This window comes from Scatophagus argus, chromosome 18 (genome assembly GCF_020382885.2).
Source record: "Scatophagus argus isolate fScaArg1 chromosome 18, fScaArg1.pri, whole genome shotgun sequence".
Classification (NCBI taxonomy): domain Eukaryota; kingdom Metazoa; phylum Chordata; class Actinopteri; family Scatophagidae; genus Scatophagus; species Scatophagus argus.
This window is the reverse complement of record NC_058510.1, coordinates 1138806-1163144: the sequence shown is the minus strand read 5'-3', so window position 1 is coordinate 1163144 and position 24339 is coordinate 1138806. Positions and strand designations below refer to the sequence as shown.

General features: G+C 46.0%; 1 protein-coding gene across 3 annotated transcripts; it reads left to right on the top strand.

The window, feature by feature from the left end:
- The first annotated feature begins 15 nt into the window (after positions 1 to 15).
- olfm3a (olfactomedin 3a) lies at positions 16 to 23582 on the top strand. 3 transcript variants are annotated; one of them, XM_046371898.1, is made up of 6 exons: positions 16 to 241; positions 19451 to 19594; positions 20047 to 20202; positions 20888 to 21107; positions 21855 to 21961; positions 22306 to 23581. In XM_046371898.1, exons 3-6 carry the CDS (start codon positions 20056 to 20058, stop codon positions 22981 to 22983), a joined length of 1152 nt encoding a protein of 383 aa, XP_046227854.1. In that variant the 5' UTR covers positions 16 to 241; positions 19451 to 19594; positions 20047 to 20055; the 3' UTR covers positions 22984 to 23581. The 3 variants fall into 3 exon arrangements, with proteins under 3 accessions (XP_046227854.1, XP_046227852.1, XP_046227853.1); XM_046371896.1 differs by lacking the exon at positions 16 to 241 and adding an exon at positions 7065 to 7411 and having other exon boundaries at positions 22306 to 23582; XM_046371897.1 differs by lacking the exon at positions 16 to 241 and adding an exon at positions 9770 to 9863.
- Positions 23583 to 24339: the final 757 nt, after the last annotated feature.

Below are 24339 nucleotides of genomic sequence, written 5' to 3'. Positions count from 1 at the left end.
TGAGTGTCCTCTCAGTGGATGAACCTGACACATACCTTAATGCTCTGACTTTATTTTGTCTGTGTGGTTACTGCAAACTAATTTGATCAATCTGTGGCTGTGCTGATGGCTGTTTTTCATGCAACCTCCTACAGCAAGCTGGGAGAGAGTTCCTCATTAGAAGGCAGATCAGCTGAATGCGTCAGAACTTTTACGTCACTTGTTTTCACCGGCTCTGCAACTGTTCAGACAAGCTGGAGGGGTGAGTCTCCTCCGTCTTCTCCGGGATCTACGCCCGATAGTCAGGGGCATTTCAACCATTCCTACCTCATGAAGCATTTTGCAAAACCTTTTTGCTTGTTTTGAAATGTTTTGACAGCAGCTTGCAAATCACTGCCATCAGCTGTCAATAGCCGTCACCATTACTGTCAACAGTAGAAATGTGCATCACTCCTGTGCTCAGAGTGTGTATGAAAGTGCGTAAACATCCATCCATTAGCTATCACCTCTTACCATCAGCGGGGTCACGGAGGACTGGAGCCAAGAACAAGAGAACAATAGAATGAAAATAATGCAGTGAGCCCTTCATTAAGGTAAGACATCACGCATGGTTAAACTCCACAGGGGTCCATTGAAAAGCTCTATTTAGAATATAACGTGTCATTTTGAAAATAACACACAGCACAACTGTTTAATGAGCTAAAGGCAGCCTTAGCAGAGGTCCACTCAGAGATCCAGGTTTCAGAGCCACCAGCTCTGCAGAATGACAAAAGACCCCTCGCAGTGAATGTGCTGTTTCTTCCCCTCTGTTTTTCTCCACCACCAAAACCCACTTGATGTTGCTGAGCAACTAATGCCAGAAAAGAGCAAGGGACAGAATGAAAAGGGGATAACAGAGCAGAGGGAATGACAGAAGGAGGGTGGCACAGCAGCACCGCACAAGGGTTTTTAGATGGTTTCAGCAAAAGGGCAGGAAGGCAATGCTGGAACAAAATGCCAAGGAGACAGAGGAGAGGAGAGGGCAAGTGGAATAACCAGAGAGGGAAGCCTTTTAATATAAACTGGATATTGGTCTGCTGGTGTTGTCAAGGATGGCAAACTGGTCTGCATTTTATGTTAGCAGAAGAAAAAGAGGAGGAGGGGAAAGAGGAGCGGGGGCTTGAAAAACCACTTTACGTGTGACCAACAGAGGTTTCAAGTCACATGACCTGGACTCGAGTCAGACTACATTCATGACATGAGTTTTTAGACATTTAAGTGCATATAAGAAACAAAGTCTCAACCAAACACATTGACCAATGAGATGACCAATCACCTCATTAATTTAAACGAGTTCGTTGTGAACAGGTCGGTTGTTTGCAGGTTCAGTTTGCTTATATGATGACACGGTCATTGGTGCTTCTCTTGTGGTTTTCTGCAGGGACGATCACTCATTGTTGTCATGACGCTTCACAGCTGGATGTTGTTGTGAGGTGCATGTAGTGACTGCTGATGTAAAACGTCAGTCTGTGTCTGCAGGTGGACAAACAGTGTGGAGACACACTCTTGCACCTGCAGTTTGCTCTTTGTTCTTGTACTTTGGGATGTTTGAGACGATGACAATTTCCTCTTGCCCTTTGTGCTCATTTAAAAGCATTCATTAAACCAGGGTGTGTTTTGTTCCCGTGTCGCCATGCTTCACGTCACAGCAGGGGACGCTGAGGGGGAGCTCGAGTGCAAACCTGGAATTAAACCACAGCCAAGTGGCCACCAGATGCTCCTCTGACTGCCTCAAACACTCCTCTGCTGCTCTGCTGTGACCTTCTGTCAAAAGCTTAGAGCACATGAGACCCTTCAGTTTTTTAACTGTTAATTTGTGTTTTTCCTGCGTGTGTGTTTAACACTTTATCAGTGTCAGAACTTTTTGCCAGACTGGACGCCAGTTGATCTGCGTGTTTGCTGTTGGTGACACGGAGCTGCATCCTAATAAAGGTTGGATGAGGCTTTGTGACTGTGACTGGGATTTGGTGGATTACTGGAGTCGTTGTTCCTCCTCTGGCTTTGCTGGCTTTATTTCTCTGTGGCTCTTGGCTGGAGGCAGTCGGGCTGAAGTCTCTCGCTTTCTCTGTTGTGTGTGTTTGCTTTGTATTCGTCGCTCAAGTATCTTGCAGTCGCACGTGTTGCCTGAGATTTACTACCTTTGAACACGATGAAAACAGGACATTTAAATGGCGAACGTTTCAACCCTCAGACTGACACACGTAACCAAAATGAAAACACAACACAAATCCAGTAACACATGAAGCCTCCAGATGATGTCACATGTCACTTCTGTGAAAAAAGGACTTTCCACACTGCACTTAGCCCCGAGCTAAAAGCCTTCTTAAAGCCCCGTTAGCCCCAGCAGTAGCGCTTTCTCATATGGGCGAATTGGGCGGCACTTTGCCCGGGGCGGCTTGTGCACCGCCCCGCCCACCAAAATGAAAAAAAAAAAAAATAATAAAATAAAAAATCCTTAAATAATGATTTAATAAGTGGCGCCCCCTGGCGTTGTAATTACCCACCGGAAGCGCCGCTGCAGTTACTGCTACTCAGCAAGAGGGAGGTGGAGATCGGGTCACTCACCGAGGTCAAACCACTGGAATAAGGAGGGGGGGGGGGACGGGGATCCTCCTAATTGTTCCACAGTTATGGAATCAAAAAGCACTCAAAGTAAATTTCATTCATAACACCAGGTAGTTACCTACTGTAGGCCTGTTTCACATTCCGTACACTCTTGTTTATCGTCTGTGGGTTGTGCGAAGGCCAATAATATAGTCTTACTATTCAAAAATGAGACTGTCTGTACCCCACCAATGTGTTGGTTTAGTCCTGACCCCTGCTGTCCGTCACGTCAGAGGCCATTGGCATCAGCGTAACCTGTTGATTCCCGAGGCGACTCCGATTCAGGTAATAAACATAATGGACAGGAAAAGGCCAAAGCTATCGGGTGCTTATTTCAGAAAGAAAAGGAAAGAAGAAGAGGAGAAACGGTCCAAAAACAAAGGTATGTAGCTAATGTTCCCTCTGTAGCGTACGACTGTAATTACGTTATGAAAAGGGGCTAACGTTAATTGTTTAGCGGTCATTAGCTTGTTTGTTGTTCTGTGCGCTGGTTATAGTTAACCTGAACATTATCTGAGTTAACATACATACATACATACCAATAACTGTGTCTACACTTAAGCTATCAGCTCCTTTGCTGTCATTGCTTTGTGGCCATTTGGTTATCGCTGCGTACTGTATTTGTCCGTCGGGATGTTCCGTGCAGTAAGCTGGCCTTAAAAAGACGGACGTTGCCCACATTTCGTCCATTATTTTCTGTCTCAGTGTAACGTTAATAGAATTTAGTCAGTGAAGCATTTCTCCCCGTTGGTTAATCTGTAGGTTAATAGCATGTAATAGGCGTAATAACATTAAGTGATAGCTAATGTATTTCAGTGTGCCGTTCATGCATGTTTACATTGATGCACTTTTCCACCAACACTGCTAAAACATTTTGGAGCCTCCTGCTCAGGATGAGTCTCCAGCAACAGAGGCTTCATCTGTAGCAGAGGATCAGGAGATCCCATCCACCTCTATGGCTGCTATGGCTTCTATGGCATCTCCTGCCATGTCTCAGGAAGGCCATGAGGAGTCTGCTGCTGCTTCTCCTCAGCAGGAGCCTATAGGTGGGCGGTATTTTGCTGTGTGTGTGTGTGTGTGTGTGTGTGTGTGTGTGTGTGAAGATAGAAGTAGCAGTGTGTTTTATCTGTGAATCTTACCTGCCTGTACACATTTTTTCCTGTTAGTTGTGATTAATCCAGTTTCTTAAAACCATGTTTTGTTCCACTGCTGTGTGCTTTGAATAATGTGCCAAATCAAATGTGCTGTTCTACAGAAATGCCTGAACCCCCACAAAGTTCATCTTCCACTGGGGAGGAGCCTCTTTCAACAGACCCTGCAGACTGGCCATCACCTCTGACTGTCAGCATCAGGACCGAGTTGGTACGCAGAGGGCCAAGTTAGGTGGCATCAGATTTCTTTTTCCTAATGGGAGATGTTGTCACCAGAAGGGTCAGGTTTTAGTTCTGTGTGTGTGAAGGATTTGTGTATTTTGACTTGTATTTTTATTGTTGTTATTTATATTCAATTATCCTTATTTCTTTGTCGTGCTTTTCTATGCTTGTGATATGAAATGTGTATTTTCTTTCAATTCAATTCAATTCAGCTTTATTTATAAAGCACTTTAAAAACAATATATTGCATATAATTATGGTTGTGCACTTTAAATTGGTTGTTTAATGTTTAGTTTGTTTTATTGTATTTCTATCTTAATAAAGTTTATACATATACTTTTCACCCGATGTTCTCTTTGGGTTGGTGGGGGTGTGAGCCAGTGCGGGGGGCACCACAGGGGCTGTTCGCCCAGGGTGCCATTCAGACTAGGACCGCCACTGAGCCCCAGGCTAAGAAAGCTTTCACACCGGCACGTTCCAAAGTGGGCTAACCCTGACTTTACTTCCTGGCTCTGTCCCAGAGCCGAGTCGGCCCTGAGTCTGAGGGGTTATCGCCTGGAAATCGACTGAAGGCAGGGCCAAAAGGTGCTGCTGTGAAATGAGGCCAAGCGGACGTTTCACCCGTGCTAGCAGAAGCACAGTGCTAACATGGGGTTAACATGCGTGTGTGAGCAGTGGCTGGGTTATGGCAGGGTTAGCTCGTAGCACAGAGCTCTCCTCAGCCCAGGACTAACTATGTGCACTGTGAAAAACACATTATTACTGTCGCTTCAGGTTCATTATTAAATTATTCAAGTGTGCTTTCGGGGCATTTTACAACAGTTGTTTATGAGCAGCGTGTTCAGCCCTTGATGGGCTGTCCTGAGTCCTGAGGAATCTGAACAGAGGAAGATGATGACGATGAAGAGTCTTTGTTGTTTCGAGGCGTAAAAGAGCGGAGATGAGATGGACGCTTTTAATTTGCCAAAACAAATAGCACTAATGGCCTCTAATGGAGCGGTGAATAATGCAGAGACACTGTGTGTTAACAGGATCACACATGACAAACACCAGAACCTGCACTTCACAAACTCAGTCCTCTGAGGGAAAACAGAAATCAGCCCGGTGGTCTCCTCCTGCAGAAGGGCTGTTTAGTTTGAATTACTCCAACCTGAGCATCTGAACATTAAAACATGTGAACGCACCCTGAAATACACATGGACTGTTCTTCCCTCACTAATCTCCTCATCTAATCATTTATTCCTGATATCGTCTCAAAAACGAAAGGGACGTGATTGACATGCAAACCCGGACGTAAGCGTGTTTCGTCTTTACGTGCTCCGTTTAGCGCGATGAGCTGAAAGCCACTTTGATTCGCTGTTGTTTTCAAGTGTGACAGGAAACAGAGCGCAGCAGGACACCTGGAGGAGCTCGAAACACACCAACTGTATCAGCTGAACGATTTCAGAAGCAAAATAATAAACACTCTTATTTTCGTTTTCTTTCTTTTTACTGCATTCATTTGTGTTGGTGTAAAATTTGTCATCACCAAAAGCTAAAAAGGTTTTGAATACGCTGCTGGAAATGTGTGGTCATCTGCGTTTTCCTGGTGTTAGAACGTGTCCCAGGTGCTTCATTGGTGAATTATTGAAAGAAACTTACAAATTAAAGCATCTTGGCTGTATTTCGACGCGATGTTGCTCTAAGCTAGATGCTAACACGTTGTTACGCGGGTTTACTTAGAGTTTTTAGATTTTATTTAGAAGATATTTGGTCATAAACTAAAGCAGTAGACAAAGTTGAGGGTTGACCTGATGGTGGTGCTAACTAAACAGTTGGATAATCAGGTGACAGTGTTATGACAGGTTATGTCCTCTTGGTCAAGCTGTCATAACAAAGATGTCTCAGTGAGTGTCAACTTTGCGTTAAAAGGGTGTGTAATCCACCCCAAGTCACCTGATGACAGCAGGCATAAGCATTCATGCAGGTGTCGTGTCAGGCTTATGACAGTGATATGTCAGTCTTATGCACAGCCCTTCATGGCACCAAGTCTCTAGGAAGACATATGAATAATGTTTACATCTACAGTTCTGTCTTCATCATCGTGTGCCTTCTTATCAGCCCCTCACCCTGAAGAGCTGCTGCACACCAGAGAGCCTGAATGCATCACTGCTGGAACGGAAGACGCACACTGGAGGGTCGTAAGGCGTCTGCAGACAAACGTCCACCAACGCAAAGAGGCTGAAGCCACGCAGAAGGAGAGCAGGTCATCCCGACCCCAGCTGACCGCCAGCTCTGCACCTCTCGTCGTCTCACTTCCTGCCCCACTGGTGAATGCTGCCATGAATACCTCGAGCGTGACATATTCATGAAACTGTAGTGAATAAAAGCCCCATCAGCTCCTGCAGCTCTGAATGAGAGTCCTGAAGTGACAGCAGAGCTCAGTGCACCTGCTCTGAGTCTCAGCCCGTTGCAACCTCAGGAAGTTTGGTGCACCTTTAGCTGCGGGATATTCGCTCACGGACACACATTGAAAAGGCGCAGATATTCCCAGTGTTGGTGCAGTGGCGGACTGCGCCATCTGTATGACGTGGAGCACCTGTGTGCCTTTAAGGTGAAACAGTTGGCAACTCTGGCTAAGGTTGAAACTGTTTTATTGTGTGACTCAGATGTCACGACTACCGCAACTCACAGTGAAACTATTCGAGCATTTAGAGGCACATGGCGGCCCGATCATCGGGCATGCAGGGGAGCGCATACGGCATCACCCCCCAGGTACACTTTACCAGGTTTTATTTGGCATACTGACATCCAACAGGGCCCCCTTACTGCGTCAAAATGATGGCAAGTCCTGACCCCGCCAGTGTTTGGAAAGAATTTCTGCAGTTGGTCTCTCACAGTACAGGGCTTTCGTTTTTATGATCTTCATCATCATCCATGCATATCTGCTTTGAAAGAGCAAAGAATTTTCTCTCTTCTTTTCGTGCCTTTTACGACAAAAGAAAGACAGATAGATAGACTGATAGACTGATAGATAGATAGACTGATAGACTGATAGATAGATAGATAGATAGACAGATAGACAGATAGAGCGCATGATGTCACAGCCTTGGTGCGCCTCCCCTGCAGTCTGCTGGGACCGACACATTTGAATATCTGCGCTCCAAACTTTTGCGCTCGCCGCCGCCCTCAGTCGGAGCGCCGGGCAGCGGTGGGTGTGATGCCGTTGGACGTGTGCTCGCTGTGCCGCTGGCGGGGCGCTGTGCCTGCGGTTGGGCAGCAGTAGAGACGGTGAGCAGCGGCGGCACAGGAGCTTTATGTTACAGGACTGCACCTCGGAGACAAGCGGCCGCCCGGAGCCCCTCAGCATGCGGGTCCTGTTGAGCCTTCTGTACCCGCTCCTCTCCCTCGTCCTCTTCGGATTGTACCCGTCTATGGTGAGTTCCTCAGGTCTTATTCTGCCACTTGTTTCATATCAGAGCGTTGCTGCGATTCTGAATTAACTGCTGTTTGGTGTCCACTCGCTCCGATACGCGACGGTTTGTTTTACGGAGGCTGTCACGCCAAACTTCGTTCAAAAGTCCAACAATTTAATTTGATTCCTCATTTACCACCAGTGACATAAACGTGGTTAGACCGGATTTAGGAGCTTCGCTCGTCCACAGGAAGCACTGCGCTTCGGTGTGGCTTTAATGCACCCAGCTTTCATAAGAAATATTGGAAACTGAATCATCAAGACGCCTGCAGCCCCCCTCCACAAAGGAGACTAAAACAATCAGTCCCGCTGAAAATGCAGTTGGGTTAGTTAGCAGACAAACCCAGTTCACTCCTGTAGCTAATTTTTCCGACAAACGAGAAAAGTGACACATCTTTAAGGCAGATTTTTGAGAAAAAGTGTAAAGTTGAGTGTGAGGCAGAGGAGGAAGATCGCAGCAGCTTCCTCCCTGAACGGCACTGCGTTAAATCTGTGGGGCAAAATCACGTTTTATTCTCCATCTCCTCCTGTCGGGGACCTTCTTCTGTTTGTGAGCTAAACGGACTCTAACGGGAACGAGAGCCAGCACAGCATTGACTAGTGATTGGTTTTCTGTGGTGCTTAATGAGATCCAGAGATGTTCCCATCAGCGCCACACAGAGCCAGCAGGAGCAGGACCCAGGGACACGTGTCCTCCGCGTCCTCTGTCCTCCTGTCTGGGCAGGTTTGTGCTGTGACCACAGAGTCCCTGACGATCCGCGTGGCGTCCACTCTGCTGCTCAAACTTCACCTCACGCCAACACACAAGGAGAAAACGTCATCCGTCATTTCGCTCGCAGCTTCGCCAACCTTTCTGAGCAGCAAACGCAGATCGCGACTGGGTGATTAATCGGTTGGTCCGTGGACACATAATGACCACATGGCAGCTCATCCTTCATGTCATTTGCCGAGGGGGGTGTTTGCAGTAGGGCTCCTCAGACGGGAGGACGTACTGATGTCTTTGTTGTTTGGCTGGTGGTCATAAAGGAAATCGGCCGGATGCCTTCAGTGGTCTTGTTCTAAGCTCTGGTGTCTGGTCTACAGGTTTGTGTTTCTCACCTGTGCTGACCGTCATGTTCTCCTGTTTGTGATCAGATCAGGGAATACGAAGCCTTGGAGGCCTGTGTCACGTCACTGGGGCAGTTAGCTCCAGTGTTAAGGTAAACTGTTAGCCAAAGGCCTCAAAGGCTTCGGTGTTTAAAACTGATCTGAAGGGGCCAACCTTTGGTGGTGTTGCACCGAGCTGCACAGGGTTTTGCTCATCTTAGCAGGATGTGGTTGCGTCCAGCGCTCGGCCTTGCAGTCGATGTGTTGGGTTTTTTTTCAGTTTAGCCACTTTAAAGATGGTGGATTACAGCCCTGATGAGCTCGGGCCGGTGCGGAGGGTTTTCCCTTCGTGGTGGCAGATCTTACCTCTGCAGTGTACACTGTGGATCCCAGAGGAGCCTTAGTGAGAAAATGAAATATTTGCATAGTGTAGTTTTCCCTTGTGGCCTGTGCCAGCCGGGTAATTACACAGTGGCTGCTAATGGCACTGTGTTGCTCTCATCGTGATCAAAGTGATGACTGGAATGTGTGTTTTATGATTACACATTATGTGCTGCACCTGGACGACATATTGATTGAGACAGAGAAACTTGAGGAGTGTGACGTCATGCTGGTGCCAGGATTCAAACTGTCTCGTCTGAGCTGTCACAGCTGATGGCTCTGTTTTCAGATTGTATATAAACTTCATGTTTTCTCCTTTAACAAAGCTGCTTTATGACCTGCCAAAGTCAGTATTAAACAGTCCAGTCCAGTGTGACTCCTCCGTCTCCAGAGGAGGACAATTGAAATCCACTTAATGGCCACAACTTGACTGCTGGAACTGAATGTGTTTTTCAGTAGAAAAATGGACCAAAGGTGCCACTTTGTTGGCAGGACTTGGCTTTTGCACCAAATCGTGCCGAACCTGTTGTTCCCCGGTGCACCTGGTCAGCATCAGTGAACAGGTGTGAAATAATGTGCCTTTGCTAGAGCACGAAAACAACATTAATTTCTTATGTCTCTGAGCCGGCCGTGACTGTGGACGAGACGTTATGTTGTCGGTCCGTTCTCGAAGGACGTCTCATGGGTGTCTCAGGTACACCTGGAGGGAAGCTCTTCAGATTTAGCACAAAGATGAACTGATTACATACGTGTGTGTTTGTGTCCTGACAAAACGTCACCCAAATGTCTAACTGGACAAAACGACGAAGCCAAAAGGTCAAAGGTCACGTGCACGGTTGGTGACGTGCACAGCTCTCGGGGATTGGGCTGCAGCAGCGATGGGATGGAGCTTGGCGTAGGCACTCGCCTTCTGTGTGAGCCACTGCGAGTAGGAGGAGGCTGCATGAGTAGGCGGCACAGCAACACGCAGCCACACTCACACGCTCAGTCCAGTCCACTTGTGATGGAAACACTTTCAGCAGCTTACGGAGCGGCCTCGGCTCCTGCTGAAAGGTTTTGATCACAGAAGAAAAACATGAACTGCGCTCACAGCTGCAGAGCAAATGTTGAATGCTGTCACAGATGCGACGTCCTGTTGATCGCTAATCATCAGACTTACAAAGTTAAAGTGTAGCGTGGAGCTCAAGGGGTCGTCTGCAGGCGTGGAAGCCGTTTCCTCGTGTCTTTGACACCCCCTTTCAGCTGTCATTAGCTGTTCTGTGGCTGGCGAAGCTGTTGTCTGGCACGGATGCTGCATTAAAAGATGCCGTGGGGACACACCTACACATGCACACAGCCACTCAGCCAATGGTGGAAAAAACGCTGGCGGTTCCGTTGTTTCCACCAGGGGCCAAATTAAAGACGACACCCTCTGACGGTGCGCGTGTCAGCGCGACCAAAGCTGACGGCGAGCCACGCGCCTGCCGGCCGCGCCGTTAGTTTGTCATGTTTTCACGTTGGAAGCACGGAGCAGCCCGACTGGTGATGGATGGCAGCCGTTTACAGCAGCAGCAGCAGCGGGGTAAATACATGGCGCTTTGTGCTCGGACTTAAAGAGCTGTGAGTTTCTTCTGACGTTTCTGTCGCTGTGTGTGTGTGTGTGTGTGTGTGTGTGTGTGTGTGTGTCAGGACGCTGTGCGCCATGTGGGGCTCAATTCAGATGAGCTCATGTCAGCCAAATGAATTGTGCTGATTAGCAACACGAAGCTCTGACCACCAGCAATCTTCTCTTGTTGCTTTGTTGCCCTTTTCATTATCCACACATCAATAGTGGTAAGATTAATACGTATAATCATGAAATCAGTTTTTTTGTGTGACGATGATTACTTTTTAAAGTTTCTCTCTCCTGTTTCCAGCTCCTCTGGGTGAATGCATCTCAGTTAATAATAGTGTAAGAATAATTGCAGGAGCTGAACGACACAGTGTTGAAGCTCCCAGGGTCCCTGTTATGGCCCTCTCCCTCTTTTCCCCTTATGATTACTCTAATTACAGCCCAAGTGCTCTCGGTGTCAGACACACATCACTGGATGGGAGCTGAAAGGCTGGACTTGAGAGGAATGGAAGACATTTGTGGTCTCAATAAATTTATACTGCACTAAATCAACCAGTGAGATAATTATGGGCTGTGTGCTTGTTATTTTCTCACCAGCAGAGATAAAATGTGTTATAGTTTATTAAGCAGGCCTAGATTAAACAGAGAGAGGTTTATTTTTGGGCCACTGAATGGGTTTTTATTTTGTGCCTGTGAACTTGGTCGCCTGTTCACCCAAAACCCCGTCACTGTTACTAAGATTTCCATTGCTGCACGATACAACCACAGATAACGGTGACAGATTTGTGTTAATTCCTGTATTAAGTGGATCTGGATTTCTCATGATGTAGCAGCATTTTATTCTTTCCTTAAGCTTTCATGCTTGTGTCTTTTATTTTGGAAAGACTAGAGAAAAGCATCCTTCAGCCAAGCCAGATTTGGTTTAATTTTGTTGTGATGAGAGCTTGGAGGGGTTGACATGCTGAGCTAACTGTGGTCAAAGCAAACATTTCTTCATCAGCACAAAAGTCCAAAAACTGGTTAGCCTGCTAACTGCTCTGTATTTACATCACATGCCTCTCGCTCCTAATTTTATTTAAAGCAACAAGTTTAGGCACATTCTCTCAAAGTAGCTGGAAGGCACTCGAAGAATCATCATGAACTGAAGTAAAATCATAGGAATTAAGTTTAAGGAAAGTATTAGAGCAAATAAACTTCAAAGAAGCTCCAGGAGTGCACTGAACATACTAATGTGATGGTGTCCGGGAGTTTAAAGCAACGTTCTGATGGGACTGGCTGTTCCCAAGTACATCCCATAATTGCAATTATTGCCTGTTTCCCTGCCGACTCCAAACCAGTGTGAACACTTCCATCCTTAGGTTATGCATCCCAACACACGAACTCCACCATTCAAAGGTTACCAAAGAGCAAGAAATGTTGCTGCAGCATTTTGTAAAACAAAGTCTGTGCCGTTAACATGGCAGGCGTGTCCTCTCCCAAGCCTGGAAAGCTGACGTGTTTTCTCGTGCCACACTAATGAGCGCTTTCTTACTTAACAAACACTCGATCTGAGAAGATGCCAAGTTGTGCGTGTTGACGACACCAGTTTGATTTGAGCAGTTAAAGAAGGCTACTTATCATGGCAGCCGCTCACAGCAGACTGCAGATTCAAATCACAGGCTCTCCGTGGGTAATGTTTATCTGTTTGGAAGGGTAACGCTGAAGGTGAGAGCAGCCTCATCATCATCTCAGAGGTCCCCTCCCCAAACATCCCGTCGTGGTCTGGGACACGCTCGACCCGTCTTTACATTAGGCCTGCCACAGCTGCTTAATATTCTGCTTTTGTGAGCAGCAGTCAGTGTGGCCTGGAGCCGTCTGGCGGCTTCACTCCTCCGATAATGTTTGATGACTGTTTCATTATCATCCTCCACGGCGCTTATGTCGTCTTGTTCCGTCAGAAAAGTCATTGAAGCACACCCTCGAGAAGAAGCACGAGGGTGTGAACGAGATAATGCCGTGGCCCATTCGCACGCCGTCTGGGGCAGAATGTGCCGAGCTTCTGCAGAAATTACCTATTCAATCTCCTCCTCGCTGGGGTCAAAAAAGGCAAGAAGGTGGCACGCCTCTAGGAAATTAATCTCCCCGCACGCCTTTCATCACAGTCACATCTCAGAGAAGAGATGGCTTTCTGTCTGGCTGTCTCCTTCTTCCCCTCCAGAGCAGGCGGCATGTCTCTCTCAGTATCTGACTGGAAGCTTTCTGCTCTGAGGATTAGAGCTGCCCGGATTGCTGCTGCTGCGTTTGGGGGGTGTGTTGCCATTTGTCATTGCTGTCTGAGATGTCTGCATCAGTGTGGCTACGGAGCTGGCAGCACACACAGGTTCATCTTCCCCTGCCATTAGAGCTAAAATGTGAACTCATTTAAGCAGTGTGATGATCAGTTAGAGCTCCGACATGCGCACTGCACTGCACTGCACTGCACTGCACTGCACTCGCCTCCAGTGCCGCGCTGGGTTTGTGTTTGGACAGGTTGATAGATGACTGGATAGATAGCATCTGTTTGGCTCTCTGTGTTGTGGCAGCAGGACTGTGGGATTACTGTGAGATGAGATTTTGTTTTATAGGCATCTTTGGCAGCTGCATTTGTTTCTAAACTTATCAGTAACTTTAAATATCGCACAGCGCTAATTTAAACCCGCTTAAGCAGGCTGCCGCAGAGCACATCCAGGACAAACTCCAGGTTCTCATCTCTCACACAAACAACAAAGCTGTTGGCTGTCCGGCCGCTGCAGACAAACTCCCACGCTAACTGGTGGTCTAACGGCACCTTAATGGCGGAGAAACACTTTTATTCATGAACACGATGTGCCGTCGCGTCCTAAATGTTTAGCTGACCAATCAGACAGCTTGTTTGATATTCAGTAAAAAGCGTGTGTGACAGCCATGAGCAGCTGATTGACCACTGAAAAGAAAATTACCTGCCAACTATTATGATAATCAGTTAATCATTTCAGCCGTTTTTTGGTTTCAGCTTCTCGGTTTTCCTGCTTTTCTTCATCATTTGTGACCGTGAATGAATAGTCTTTGGGTTTTGCAAAGCAGCTTGAAGACTTTATCCTCAAGGAAACATTTTATAGATAAAACTAATCCATTAATCATGAAAATAATTGACAGATTATATAATCATGAAACTAATCATTAATTGCGATGGCTGCTCCAACTGGGACTCCCGTATTTGTGTTCGTTTGTTGCCCGTCTGCAGCTCCAGCCGATTCTGGCGAGAGAGTTGGTTACGGCTGGCGCCTTTTATCCACACTGTGTTTAGAACAGATTGATTTCTGCTGCTGACGAGCTTTTAATTCTCAGCACCAGCTCCTCACCTGTTGTGTCCCTCTGGGGACGTCCTCACACTGCTGCAGCTTGGAAAATGGAATCAGCCATCATGAGACTGGCAGAAGAAATTATATCAAGAAACCAAGGCAATACTCTGCAGAGCCGAGATTCGTTTACGACACACACGGTCGGCTGCAGAACGTGGGCTGAGAGTCCAGCGGCTCCAACAGATCCGCCCAGCACTGAACTGAATCCTTCCTCTGATAAAGTCCAACCGCTTTCACAAAGAGCAGCAAAACTGATCTTACAGCAATGTGATTCGAGTGTAGGAGGAAATTCTGCTGTGGGATATATTGAAAAGAAAATAAAGCAAGTCATTCAGGATGTCCATAGAACAAAACCTGATAATTTATCAAAAACTGAAACAGATAACAAGGTCCTTTGGAATTGGAATTGAGTAAAGTGCATGAAAAGGTAAAGCATGGACCCGAGCGAGGGCACAGGAAGTGATGCGGCTCGTTCTGACGGCAGCTACCTCTCCGGTGACATAATTTATCTTCAGCACGTCGCACATATTAACCTGTCTGTCCACTGCCTCAGTCACACAGGAGGGTGGACAGAGTTAATGGTAAGAGTGAGCCGCTCGTGTTTGTATAATATGTGCTTCATTTGGAGGCTCTGGAATTCCCTCAGGGTTTCCACAATACTCAAGAAACTGGAGGCTCTTTGTGTCCAGGTTGCTGCACCCAGGACGTCTGTGGATGTGAGATGGGAACATGGCTCACCATGCATTAGAGATGGTCTGTTACAGGCTGTGACAGTCACATCCAATCACAAAAACTGCTTCCATCATCAGCAGTCGCCGTGTGGCGGCGCGCTGACGGTTTGGTAATCCTTAGCTTATGGTCCATCCTGACATGCACAGATTCATTTCAATACGCCAAACCCAAACGTCCTGCCTCCATCAGATGATGACCCTTAAAGTTAAACTCATGTGCGTGAACATTTTGAACTCCTGCAGAGCCGTGCTGTACGTGTGGCCACAGCACGAGCCAATAAAAAACTAGCACAGGTTTAGAAACATAAAACTGCAGTTTTAGCAGGCCAAGTCAAGCACTTCCATTAAACCAGTCCTGCAGTAAACAGCAGGAGCGTGAACGTCCGTCGTTCCCTTACGGTCGTCTGGTCAGCCTTTGATGGCGAGACGACCGATCCAGTCAACGCGCACAGGACTGCAGCTGTCACTGAAGCATGAAAAGTTTGAACGCTGATTCACAGTGCGGTCGGGCCACCTCATAAAGGTCCAGCATTAACAGACACTAGAAGTGAGAGACTGACCTTGTGTGCAGTGATAAAAGTAATAAAGTCATGATGACTCATTATTACAGGCCACTGGACTGTCTCTGAGTCAGTCACATACATGAGATCATTGAATAACAGGCCTGCTTTTCAAATAACAACAGAGCGTGTGACGACTGTGGAGTGAAGTCTGGACACCACAGGGTTAGATGTTTGGTGAGGCTGTCACAGAGATGTTTCAGGCCATAACGTGATGTGCTGTTATTGTGCTATACCTTCCAGAGCACATAATAATGTCATGTTTAAGAAGCTTCATGAGACAGAAAAGCAACCATTGATTAGCTGTGAGTTAAAGTGTGAAAGTGAGTTGTTATGGAGCTCTTTAATAAAGAAAAGCACAGAGATGCTGCTGCTGTGACAGAAGGAGGTCGGAGTCGTGAATCAGGTGTGGAACCTGTAGAAACCAGTTTCAGAGGCCTTATAACACATTGCACATAAACTCTGCCTTAGTTTGACACTGCGTCACGGTGTGTGTGCTGCTCTCATTTGGCTGTAAATTGTTTTAAACAGCGCAGGGAGAGAGACTTCAAAGCCTTTCACAGTTTTTGTGTGTTATTGCAGGTTACTTTTGAATCACATCGAAACATTTACTGGCTAATAAATGGCTCACTAAAGTACCATAGAAGTTTACAGTTTCAGTGTGCGGTTGTCATTTTGGACAACACTGATATCAGCATCAGCCCCGAACATCCAGTGTGAGTCGGGCTCTACTTAAAACTCATTCAGAATCACTTTAAATGCATCCAGTGAGACCAGCCGCTGAAGATTCGGGCAATTTAATAACTGATTCCAAGCAGAGAAGGCAGCATACTTACAGTTGAAGTTCTTTTACCTCATTCAGTCCAGAGAGCGAAGACAATAACTTCCCGTACTTTTAAATGGATGGAAGTGATGCTGCTGTTTCTCAGGGTTTGGACCCCTGACTTCCAGTGAAGGGAAATCTTAATGCTTCAGCACACCAGGACATTTTGGACAATGCTATGCTTCCAACTTTGTGGCAACAGTTTGTTGAAGGCCCTTTTCTATTCCAGCATGACTGTGCCCCAGTGCACAAAGCAAAGCTCCATAAAGACATGGTTGGATGAGTTTGGTGTGGAAGAACTTGACTGGCCCACACAGAGCCCTGACCTCAACCCCATCCAACACCTTTGGGATGAACTGGAACGGAGATTGTGAGCCATTAAAGTCCCTGTTGGTGTGATGGGCAGCTGGCCCAATACTTCTGTCCATATAGTGTATTTCAGATTTCAGTTTGATTTTATAACAGCTTAATGTGTCTGAGTGTTGATTGGTGGTGCAGCTTTTAAAATTCATGTAAAAAATGTGGCCACAGTAACACAGCTTCGCCTCTTTTAATAAAACATTTTGCTGATGTTTTATGCTTTGGACTGTAAACATATTGAATACTGACACAAAATTTTGTTTGCTGGCAAAAATATTGATGACTGCTGAATGTGAGCCTTCAAAGAGTCATTGGTCAAACCCTGGCAAAGGAAGATCACCAAAAAGAGGAACGATGAACGTGTGTTGGCAGCCTGTTATGTGTTTGTGTGTGCAGTACATATGGCGTGTGTGTGTGTGTGTGTGTGTGTGTGTGAGTGTGTGTGTGTGTGTGTGTGCTCGGCTGGGGACAGCTTTGAGCTGCTGGATGCTGTTTGGTGAGGATGATTAATGACCAGACTTTGGCTTGTGGCTCTGTGAAACCGTTGTAGCCTTGAAGCTTGATTTTCTTCTATCTGATGCGGTGAGAGGTAGAAAATATTGAAAAATTAGTCCCCGCCTCATCACAAACACACTTTCATGAGTAAAAGAGAATGTTATTAAGCTGCACAAGGTAAAAACAAGTTGTTCCTCATGTATGGTGTCGAGCCATCATGTCTGTGCATTAGTAAGTGATTTTTAATCAGCAGATGAATGCATTTTTCTGCCTCTGCCATCCATCTGCCTGAACTCATTTTATTTTACTTCTGTGTTTGCTTTCCTCCGTTCGCTCCGCGGTTCAGGTCGCCGCCCTCCCTTTTCATCCCTCGGTTCATCTCGCCGTCGCATGCCTGCTGTCTATGCACTTCTCTGTAGTCATATATCTGCCTGCCTGCCTCCTCTAATTGACAGTCAGGTCTTCTTTCTTCTTCTTTGTCAGCACTGTCCTCTTTTCTTTGTTTGTTTTGCAGCTACTGTTTACCAAAGTGTTGCGGTGAAACTGAGTTTTTGTCCCTGCATGCATTCACACGCGACCCCGTGCAGGAAATGTTCCTGAACCCTTCAGGGACAGACTGCACGTGTGAAAGCAGGCTCTGTTCACAAGGTGTACCAGAGTCCCTGAGCACATGAATGTTTGTTTATTGTTGTCTCTTAATGTAAGTGTCAGCTAAGTGCATAGCCACAGGCCCCATGAATGACGAATATTAACTATTAAGTCTTACACTGCCACGGGGTTATAAAAGAAATATCCCAGCAAGCCTCGAGCTGTGAATTTCTTCTGAAGGCCCAGGGCTGCGTTAAGACTGATTCTCTGTGGAGTTCGGAGGCTTGTGTCTGTTTTTTAGGCTTTTCAGATCCAAAAGCACAACAGCAAAAGCGCGTCCAGCTGTAACGTAGCTGTAGATCAGGGGTCACCAACACGGTGGTCGCCCCAGGTCGCCCCCAGGTCGCCCCCAAGAACCGCACGAGTCGCCCGCAGACCTGTTCTTAAAAATAGCACAACTCACTAGTGACTGCGTCTAAAATTTAATTTTATTCTGTTGCTGTTCTTTTTTTAATCACACTTGCATTTATATAGATTTTAAAATGACAGCATCTTAAAAATATGTTCATTATAGATTTTTTATTATTATTTAAGTTTAGGTGAACTTTGACCTGCTCTAGTTCAAAGGTCAGTGTTGTGCTCGCGACAAAACCAGTGGTCATGGAGAGTAAGCTAGCGGCGCTGCGAAGATGAGCGCTGAATGCAGTTTCTTACCCCCGCAAAATGGCAGAAAAAAAGAAAAGTTATCACGGAGGAGGAGGAGGAGGAGGAGGAGGAGGAGGAGGAGGAGATCTTCTTTACGACTGTGAAAGAAACCTGCGTGTGTCTCACTTGCGGGGCGACTGTGGCGACGGCAAAGCGGCACAATGTGGAGAGACGCTTCACTGTGTCACTAAAGCTACCATGCTAACTACCCACCGGGAAGCGCACTGCGGGCAGAAGAAGTCCGGGCCACAGAGTTGGTCATTAGTTCAAAATGTGACAAGATTTATTTCCGCACCAGTCAATAGTCGTAGGCGTTACGTGTCTGGGTGACCACGGCCAGCTTCGCGTCACATCAGCTCTTTGGACAGCATACCTCACCCTCATACTGTGCCACAGTACGGTTTGCTTCGATTCGGCTCAGCCGCCTGATCGACGTGACACCGTGTCGAACCCATCGGTTAGAGAAGAAGCTGCCGTCGTGTCCTTCCTGCTTTTGGTCGTAAAACAAAGCAACAACACATAACTGACTGTGACCACCTGAAGTGCAGTAAAGTTTACTTTAAACTGACTCCACTAACACTCATAAGACAGCAGGAACTTGGAACAGAATGACGACGTTCAGACCAAACGACTGCTGTTGCTAGTTAGCTTTATTAGCTGAAGAAAGAGCAGATATTTACAAAAACAATGCAGCTGGTGAGGTCAGTAGTGAATATATCCTCCTTGCACTGTCAGACAGTCATCACATTGTTTTATTAATGTTTTACACAGCGTCCAAACGTCTTTGGAATTGAACTTCTTGTTTACATTTATTTAAGTGTGTTTGAAAGGACTTGTCAGCAATGCAGATGTCCGAATAATTGTAATAAGGGGATTATCACAGTAAAGTAATACCAAATGTACTGGTCTGGGGACTGGAGACCAATTAGTGCATTTAGTCACAGCGAAAAGCAGGCTGTCTTTCAGTGTTCAGCTTAAAAGCATCGAAAACAACGGCAGCTTTCATAGTTTTAATGGCCAATTAAGAATTTGCATCTTAGATCAGTTTATCGTGGAGACATTACTAATCAACAGGAAGACAAAGTGGACCCGACACTGAGCCTTGGGGCTGGACACAGTGAGCTCATCAGATTTCAGTTTATGAGCCACTTATTAAGCAGCACTGATGTTTTCTGCCTCTGTGTTTTCAAAGTGGATGCACTGGTACAATTTCTTTGTTGCTTTGTTGCCCTGAATTACCTGAGGTTAACTGCTCCCCAAAGTGAACCAATTTCACAGAAATATGAAATCAGTGACCATAATTTGTATGTTTGTACTCGTAGACCATCGGCCCAAAGGAGGGCTGGCAGGTGTACAGCTCGGCCCAGGATGCCGACGGCCGCTGCATCTGCACGGTGGTGGCCCCAGAACAGAGCCTGTGCTCCAGAGACGCCAAGAGCCGCCAGCTCCGCCAGCTGCTCGAGAAGGTAAGCGCCTGTAATGGGGTGATATTTACCAGTCGTGACTGCAGCGGCTGCAGCCTGCACACACAACAAGCAAACACACTCGCCTGCTCAAGACAAAAACGGTGACGGAACAAATCTGTAAACGGCCGGCTGTGTTTGTGAGGAGTGTAATATGTACCTGATAACTCAGGTGTGCTACTGCTGGGCTTCCAGTACAGTACTGTGTTGTCCCACTATGATGTACTATGCTATATATTAAAGGAACAGTTCACCCAAAAATGATTGGGTTGGCAGATTAAATGCCATGCTGGTACAATTACAACAAGGCCTTTTTCTCAATTTAATGAAACGTAGACACACAGAAGTCGTTGAAGTCTTACATCCAAATTCAGGCCTCAGCAAAGGAAGAGCGTTGTTTCAACATCTTTCAGATTTGCACTTCGCAGAAGAAGTTCGTGCTCTCTTTATTGTAGGTGCAGAACATGTCTCAGTCCATCGAAGTGCTGAACCTGCGGACTCAGAGGGATTTCCAGTATGTCATGAAGATGGAGAATCAGATGAAGGGCCTGAGGACCAAGTTTAGACAGATTGAGGATGACAGGAAATCCATCATGGCCAGAAACTTCCAGGTAATGTACAGCCTCATTTAACCGTAGCCCGGCCAAAGCTGCCGTTCAGTTGATCTTTTCCTTGAAATGTTTTCATTGAACTTAGATTTCTCAAATGTAGTGGAAATACTGAACTTATACTCAGTTTTTAATTGAGCTTAGTTATTTTTCTACTTAGCATACATTTTGGCATTAAAATGCTGTGTTGGTGGTGGTTCTTGAAGACTCAATAGAAACCGGAAAGCCTCCATTGTTTGAAGTGTGAAGCCGTAGTTAGCTTAGCTGAAGTAGATTTCAGGAAGTCACTGCTAGTTACGGAACGGACCCAATCCAGTATCAGCACATTTTGGCAGAGATATCCAGCTGGAGTCTGGAATCTTCCTTATCATTTGGAGATCATCTGGAAAAGTCTGGGTAAAAGCCGAGGAGGTAATATTCTTTGCATATGGCCATGAAAACAAGGAATATAGACGCCACAGAATATTCAGAAGCTGCCTGCTTGGCCCTCACTGTCACACACTGCTTACGCTAGCATGCTAATATGGAGAACTAGAACAACATGATGATCAGTCACCAGTGGTCCAACCTGCCGGTACGCAGGTATTCTTCACCTGTCACACAGACTGTAATTCTGTTTGCCTCTGACCATCACACCTTCCACGTCTTTCCGTTTTCCATCTGGGCTGCCGTCACGTCACTTCTGCAGGAGCTTAAGGACAAGATGGACGAGCTGAAGCCTTTGATCCCCGTGCTGGAGCAGTACAAGATGGATGCTGCGCTCATCTCCCAGTTCAAGGAGGAAATCAGGAACCTGTCGACGGTGCTGACGGGCATCCAGGAGGAGCTCGGGGCCTACGACTACGACGAGCTGTATCAGCGAGTTCTGCGACTGGACAGCAGGCTCCGCAGCTGCATGGGCAAGCTCAGTGAGTGCTCCTTCTTCTTCTGCTGCTTCTTCTTCTCCTCCTCTTGTCTGTCTAACTATAGCATAAGTAGCATTTCATTGTATTATCTGATGGCAAGAGTCTCTTATCCTCATCGTATGCTGTTGTTGTGTCGCTGCTGAAGAAAATAACCGTAGGGGAAATGTATATTTCACAAACAGAACAACAGTCTGACTTGACTTCAGGTGTGTTCATTAAAAGGCACCTGTATAAACGCGCTTACTTTTGGAAGCCTTGTTTTGCCCTTAGATTGCACACCAAATAGTGTTTTCTTTAAAATGAAAACTGTTCAATGGCATCTTGTATAATTTCTACCAGAGATTCTTCAATTTCATGTTAAGCTTTATGTTTGATGATTCACTGCTGCTGTGCTATATTTTTATTTTATTATGGTTTAAGACTAAGTCCTCTCACTGCAGATTATGCTCAAACCAAACCTGTAATCAGCTCATAAATGCAGATTCAGGTGATACATGAGGTCTGTTGCCTTAAAGTGCATTAAAGGAAGTCATTTTTTGGCCAGGCACAAGGAAGCTGACTTGCCTTTAGCTACAAACAGCAGTTGCAACACGCTTTGAGTTAAATAAAGCAGCTCGCTGCCAGTGCTGTCTTAGTATGCACAGAGGGCACCCTCTCTGGTGGCACAGGCATGAAATTGGCTTGAGAAATCTAGTTAGAGGGAAAAAACCCACCACAGCACATCTTATCGCTGCATTTCTTTATTAACAGCGTGTGGGAAATTAATGAAAATCACTGGACCTGTTACAATAAAGACATCTGGAACCCGGTTTGGGGCATGGATGACTGATCCTCTAGCATCCACCAGAAACAACAGGGTGAGTAATGAAAGCAGGGGAGTGCTTTCCAAGAGCTGTGCAGTGTGTACAGTACAGTGTGTGTGTTTTGCTGTCAGAGCAGGCAGAATATCAGCACAGCTGAGATGGGACTGTTATCATGGAGCAGGTTTGGATTTTTTTGCTATGCTAATATCTTGTTTGGATGTTTGTGGGTTTTGAACTGCAACGTTTTTTGTTTTTTTTTTTTGCAGAATTATATAAATTATTTAAGGGATGTGATTTTAAAAAGGGGTTAGATAAAGTTCATTTTTGATGGCTGCCATGTTTATCAGGCCATTTCAGGTCAGCCGTTTCCTCATTTCGCCTGATCCTCTCTGCTGTAGGTCTGGTACATGGACAGCTACACCAACAGCAAGATCGTGCGTGAGTTCAAGACGATGGAGGACTTTGTAGCCGGAGTGGTTTCCCGAACCTACAACCTCCCATTTAAATGGGAGGGAACTAATCACATCGTCTACAATGGATCGCTTTACTACAACAAGTACCAGAGCAACATCATCGTCAAGTACAGCTTCGAGACAGGCAGCGTGCTGGCCCAGCGAGCTCTGGAGTTCGCCGGTTTCCACAACATGTACCCGTATACGTGGGGGGGGTACTCGGACATCGACATCATGGCCGACGAACTGGGAATGTGGGTTGTGTATGCGACCAATCAAAATGCTGGAAATGTTGTCATTTCCCAGATCGACCCCGACACCCTGCAGGTCCTGAAGACCTGGAACACCGAATACTCCAAGAGGAACGCGGGAGAGTCATTCATGATCTGCGGGACGCTCTACATCACTAACTCTCACCTGTCGGGAGCAAAGGTTTACTACGCCTTCTCCACCAAGACTTCGACGTACGAATACATAGACATTCCTTTCCACAACCAGTACTTTCATATCTCCATGCTCGACTACAATGCCAGAGAGAGAGCGCTGTACGCCTGGAACAATGGACACCAAGTAATATTTAATGTCACCCTATTTCATGTCATAAAAACTGACGATGACTCCTAAAGCACCATCCGTTGTGATATAAGGACCTCCTGATTAACAATGTTTTCTTCAGTCAAGAATGAACTATGGTATCGCGCCACTGCTTGAACTTTTCGGCTTCGTGGCTGAGCTGAGCATGGACACCAGTGACTCGACACCCTAATGGAAAATCTTCTTTCTTTTGTTTTTACATGTTTCCTTTGCTGCTGATCGGACTGGTTTGCCTTATTTGCCGTGTGCTGGGTCTGCTAGCTGAAGACTTTTCATAGGTTTTGCATGAATGTGCATATTTTCTCTGCAGTGTTTTCATATAATGTAGCTGTGTTTATGTTGTAAATCTGTTTTGCTTACAGTGCCGACTGCTTTTTTGTCTATTTAAAAGTATTTAAAACTTAAAGGCCTCTCCTGCTACAGTGTAAAGCTAGCTGGTTATAAAATATTGCTGCCATTCTTTTCAAGATGGGCCTGTATAATAATGTTGTTATGTATGTCTCTGTGGAAGAAGAACGTTTGTATTTTTTATAAAAGAACCATTGAGAATATCTGTGCATTTTCATGAAGATTAAACTGCTGTACATTTCATTATAAAATGAGTTTGGCTGGTAAGATTGATATCTACCAAGAAACAACCCAGCGCTGTTTTCCACTCAGTGCACTGAAAGCTGTCAGCTGTTAGCCATACGAGCTAACTGTGTCCTGCAGGCGTCTTCACTGTCTGAGGATTTTGGGGGAGGATAAATAAATGGTTCAGGAACACAAAGTGTCACACCTAATATGATCACCCCTCCCCGATGCTAAAGAGCAGTGGAAGCACCAGCTGAAGAAGCAGCCACATTACAAATTTTAGCCGCCTTAACATTTCATCTTCCGTTTATTTCTGTAAAAACTGCCAAGGGAAGACTGCTGTACCTCACACCACTCGCTTTTGTAGATGCCAGTTCAGTAAAAGAAATAACCAGAAGTCACTCTGGTAATTCATGCAAGGTATCATGGACCTAAAATAACAGGCATATACATGATCAACCCCCACTTCTTTGTATTTATTACAGTAATGGCACACATGAGGAGGTATTGGTGACCGACTGATCACGCCGATGACAGCGTCTCTCAGAAATGACAGGATTTTCTCGCACTCAACATGAGGCCTTTGATGACTTGAGGCGTCCTTTGGCATTTCAATCAGCATGAAGAGGCAGCGATGGAGATGATTCACAGCACTCACTGTAATTTCCTCCTCCACGCCGTCGGATGTCTACCTTCAAAGAACGAGGGGATGTTTGCTTTATGGAACCCGATGGCGAGTTCTGAATATGTCACAGTGTGTCTGTCTCTTTAATGGGTAAACACGGCTCACGTTTTCATGCACGTATACCGAAA

Excerpts from the sequence above, each read along its gene's own strand:
- olfm3a (XM_046371896.1), top strand. The coding sequence starts at position 7,292 with ATGTTACAGGACTGCACCTCGGAGACAAGCGGCCGCCCGGAGCCCCTC. Across the intron at positions 7,412-19,450 it reads TCGGATTGTACCCGTCTATG|ACCATCGGCCCAAAGGAGGG; the intron begins GTGAGTTCCTCA and ends TTGTACTCGTAG. Across the intron at positions 19,595-20,046 it reads TCCGCCAGCTGCTCGAGAAG|GTGCAGAACATGTCTCAGTC; the intron begins GTAAGCGCCTGT and ends TCTTTATTGTAG.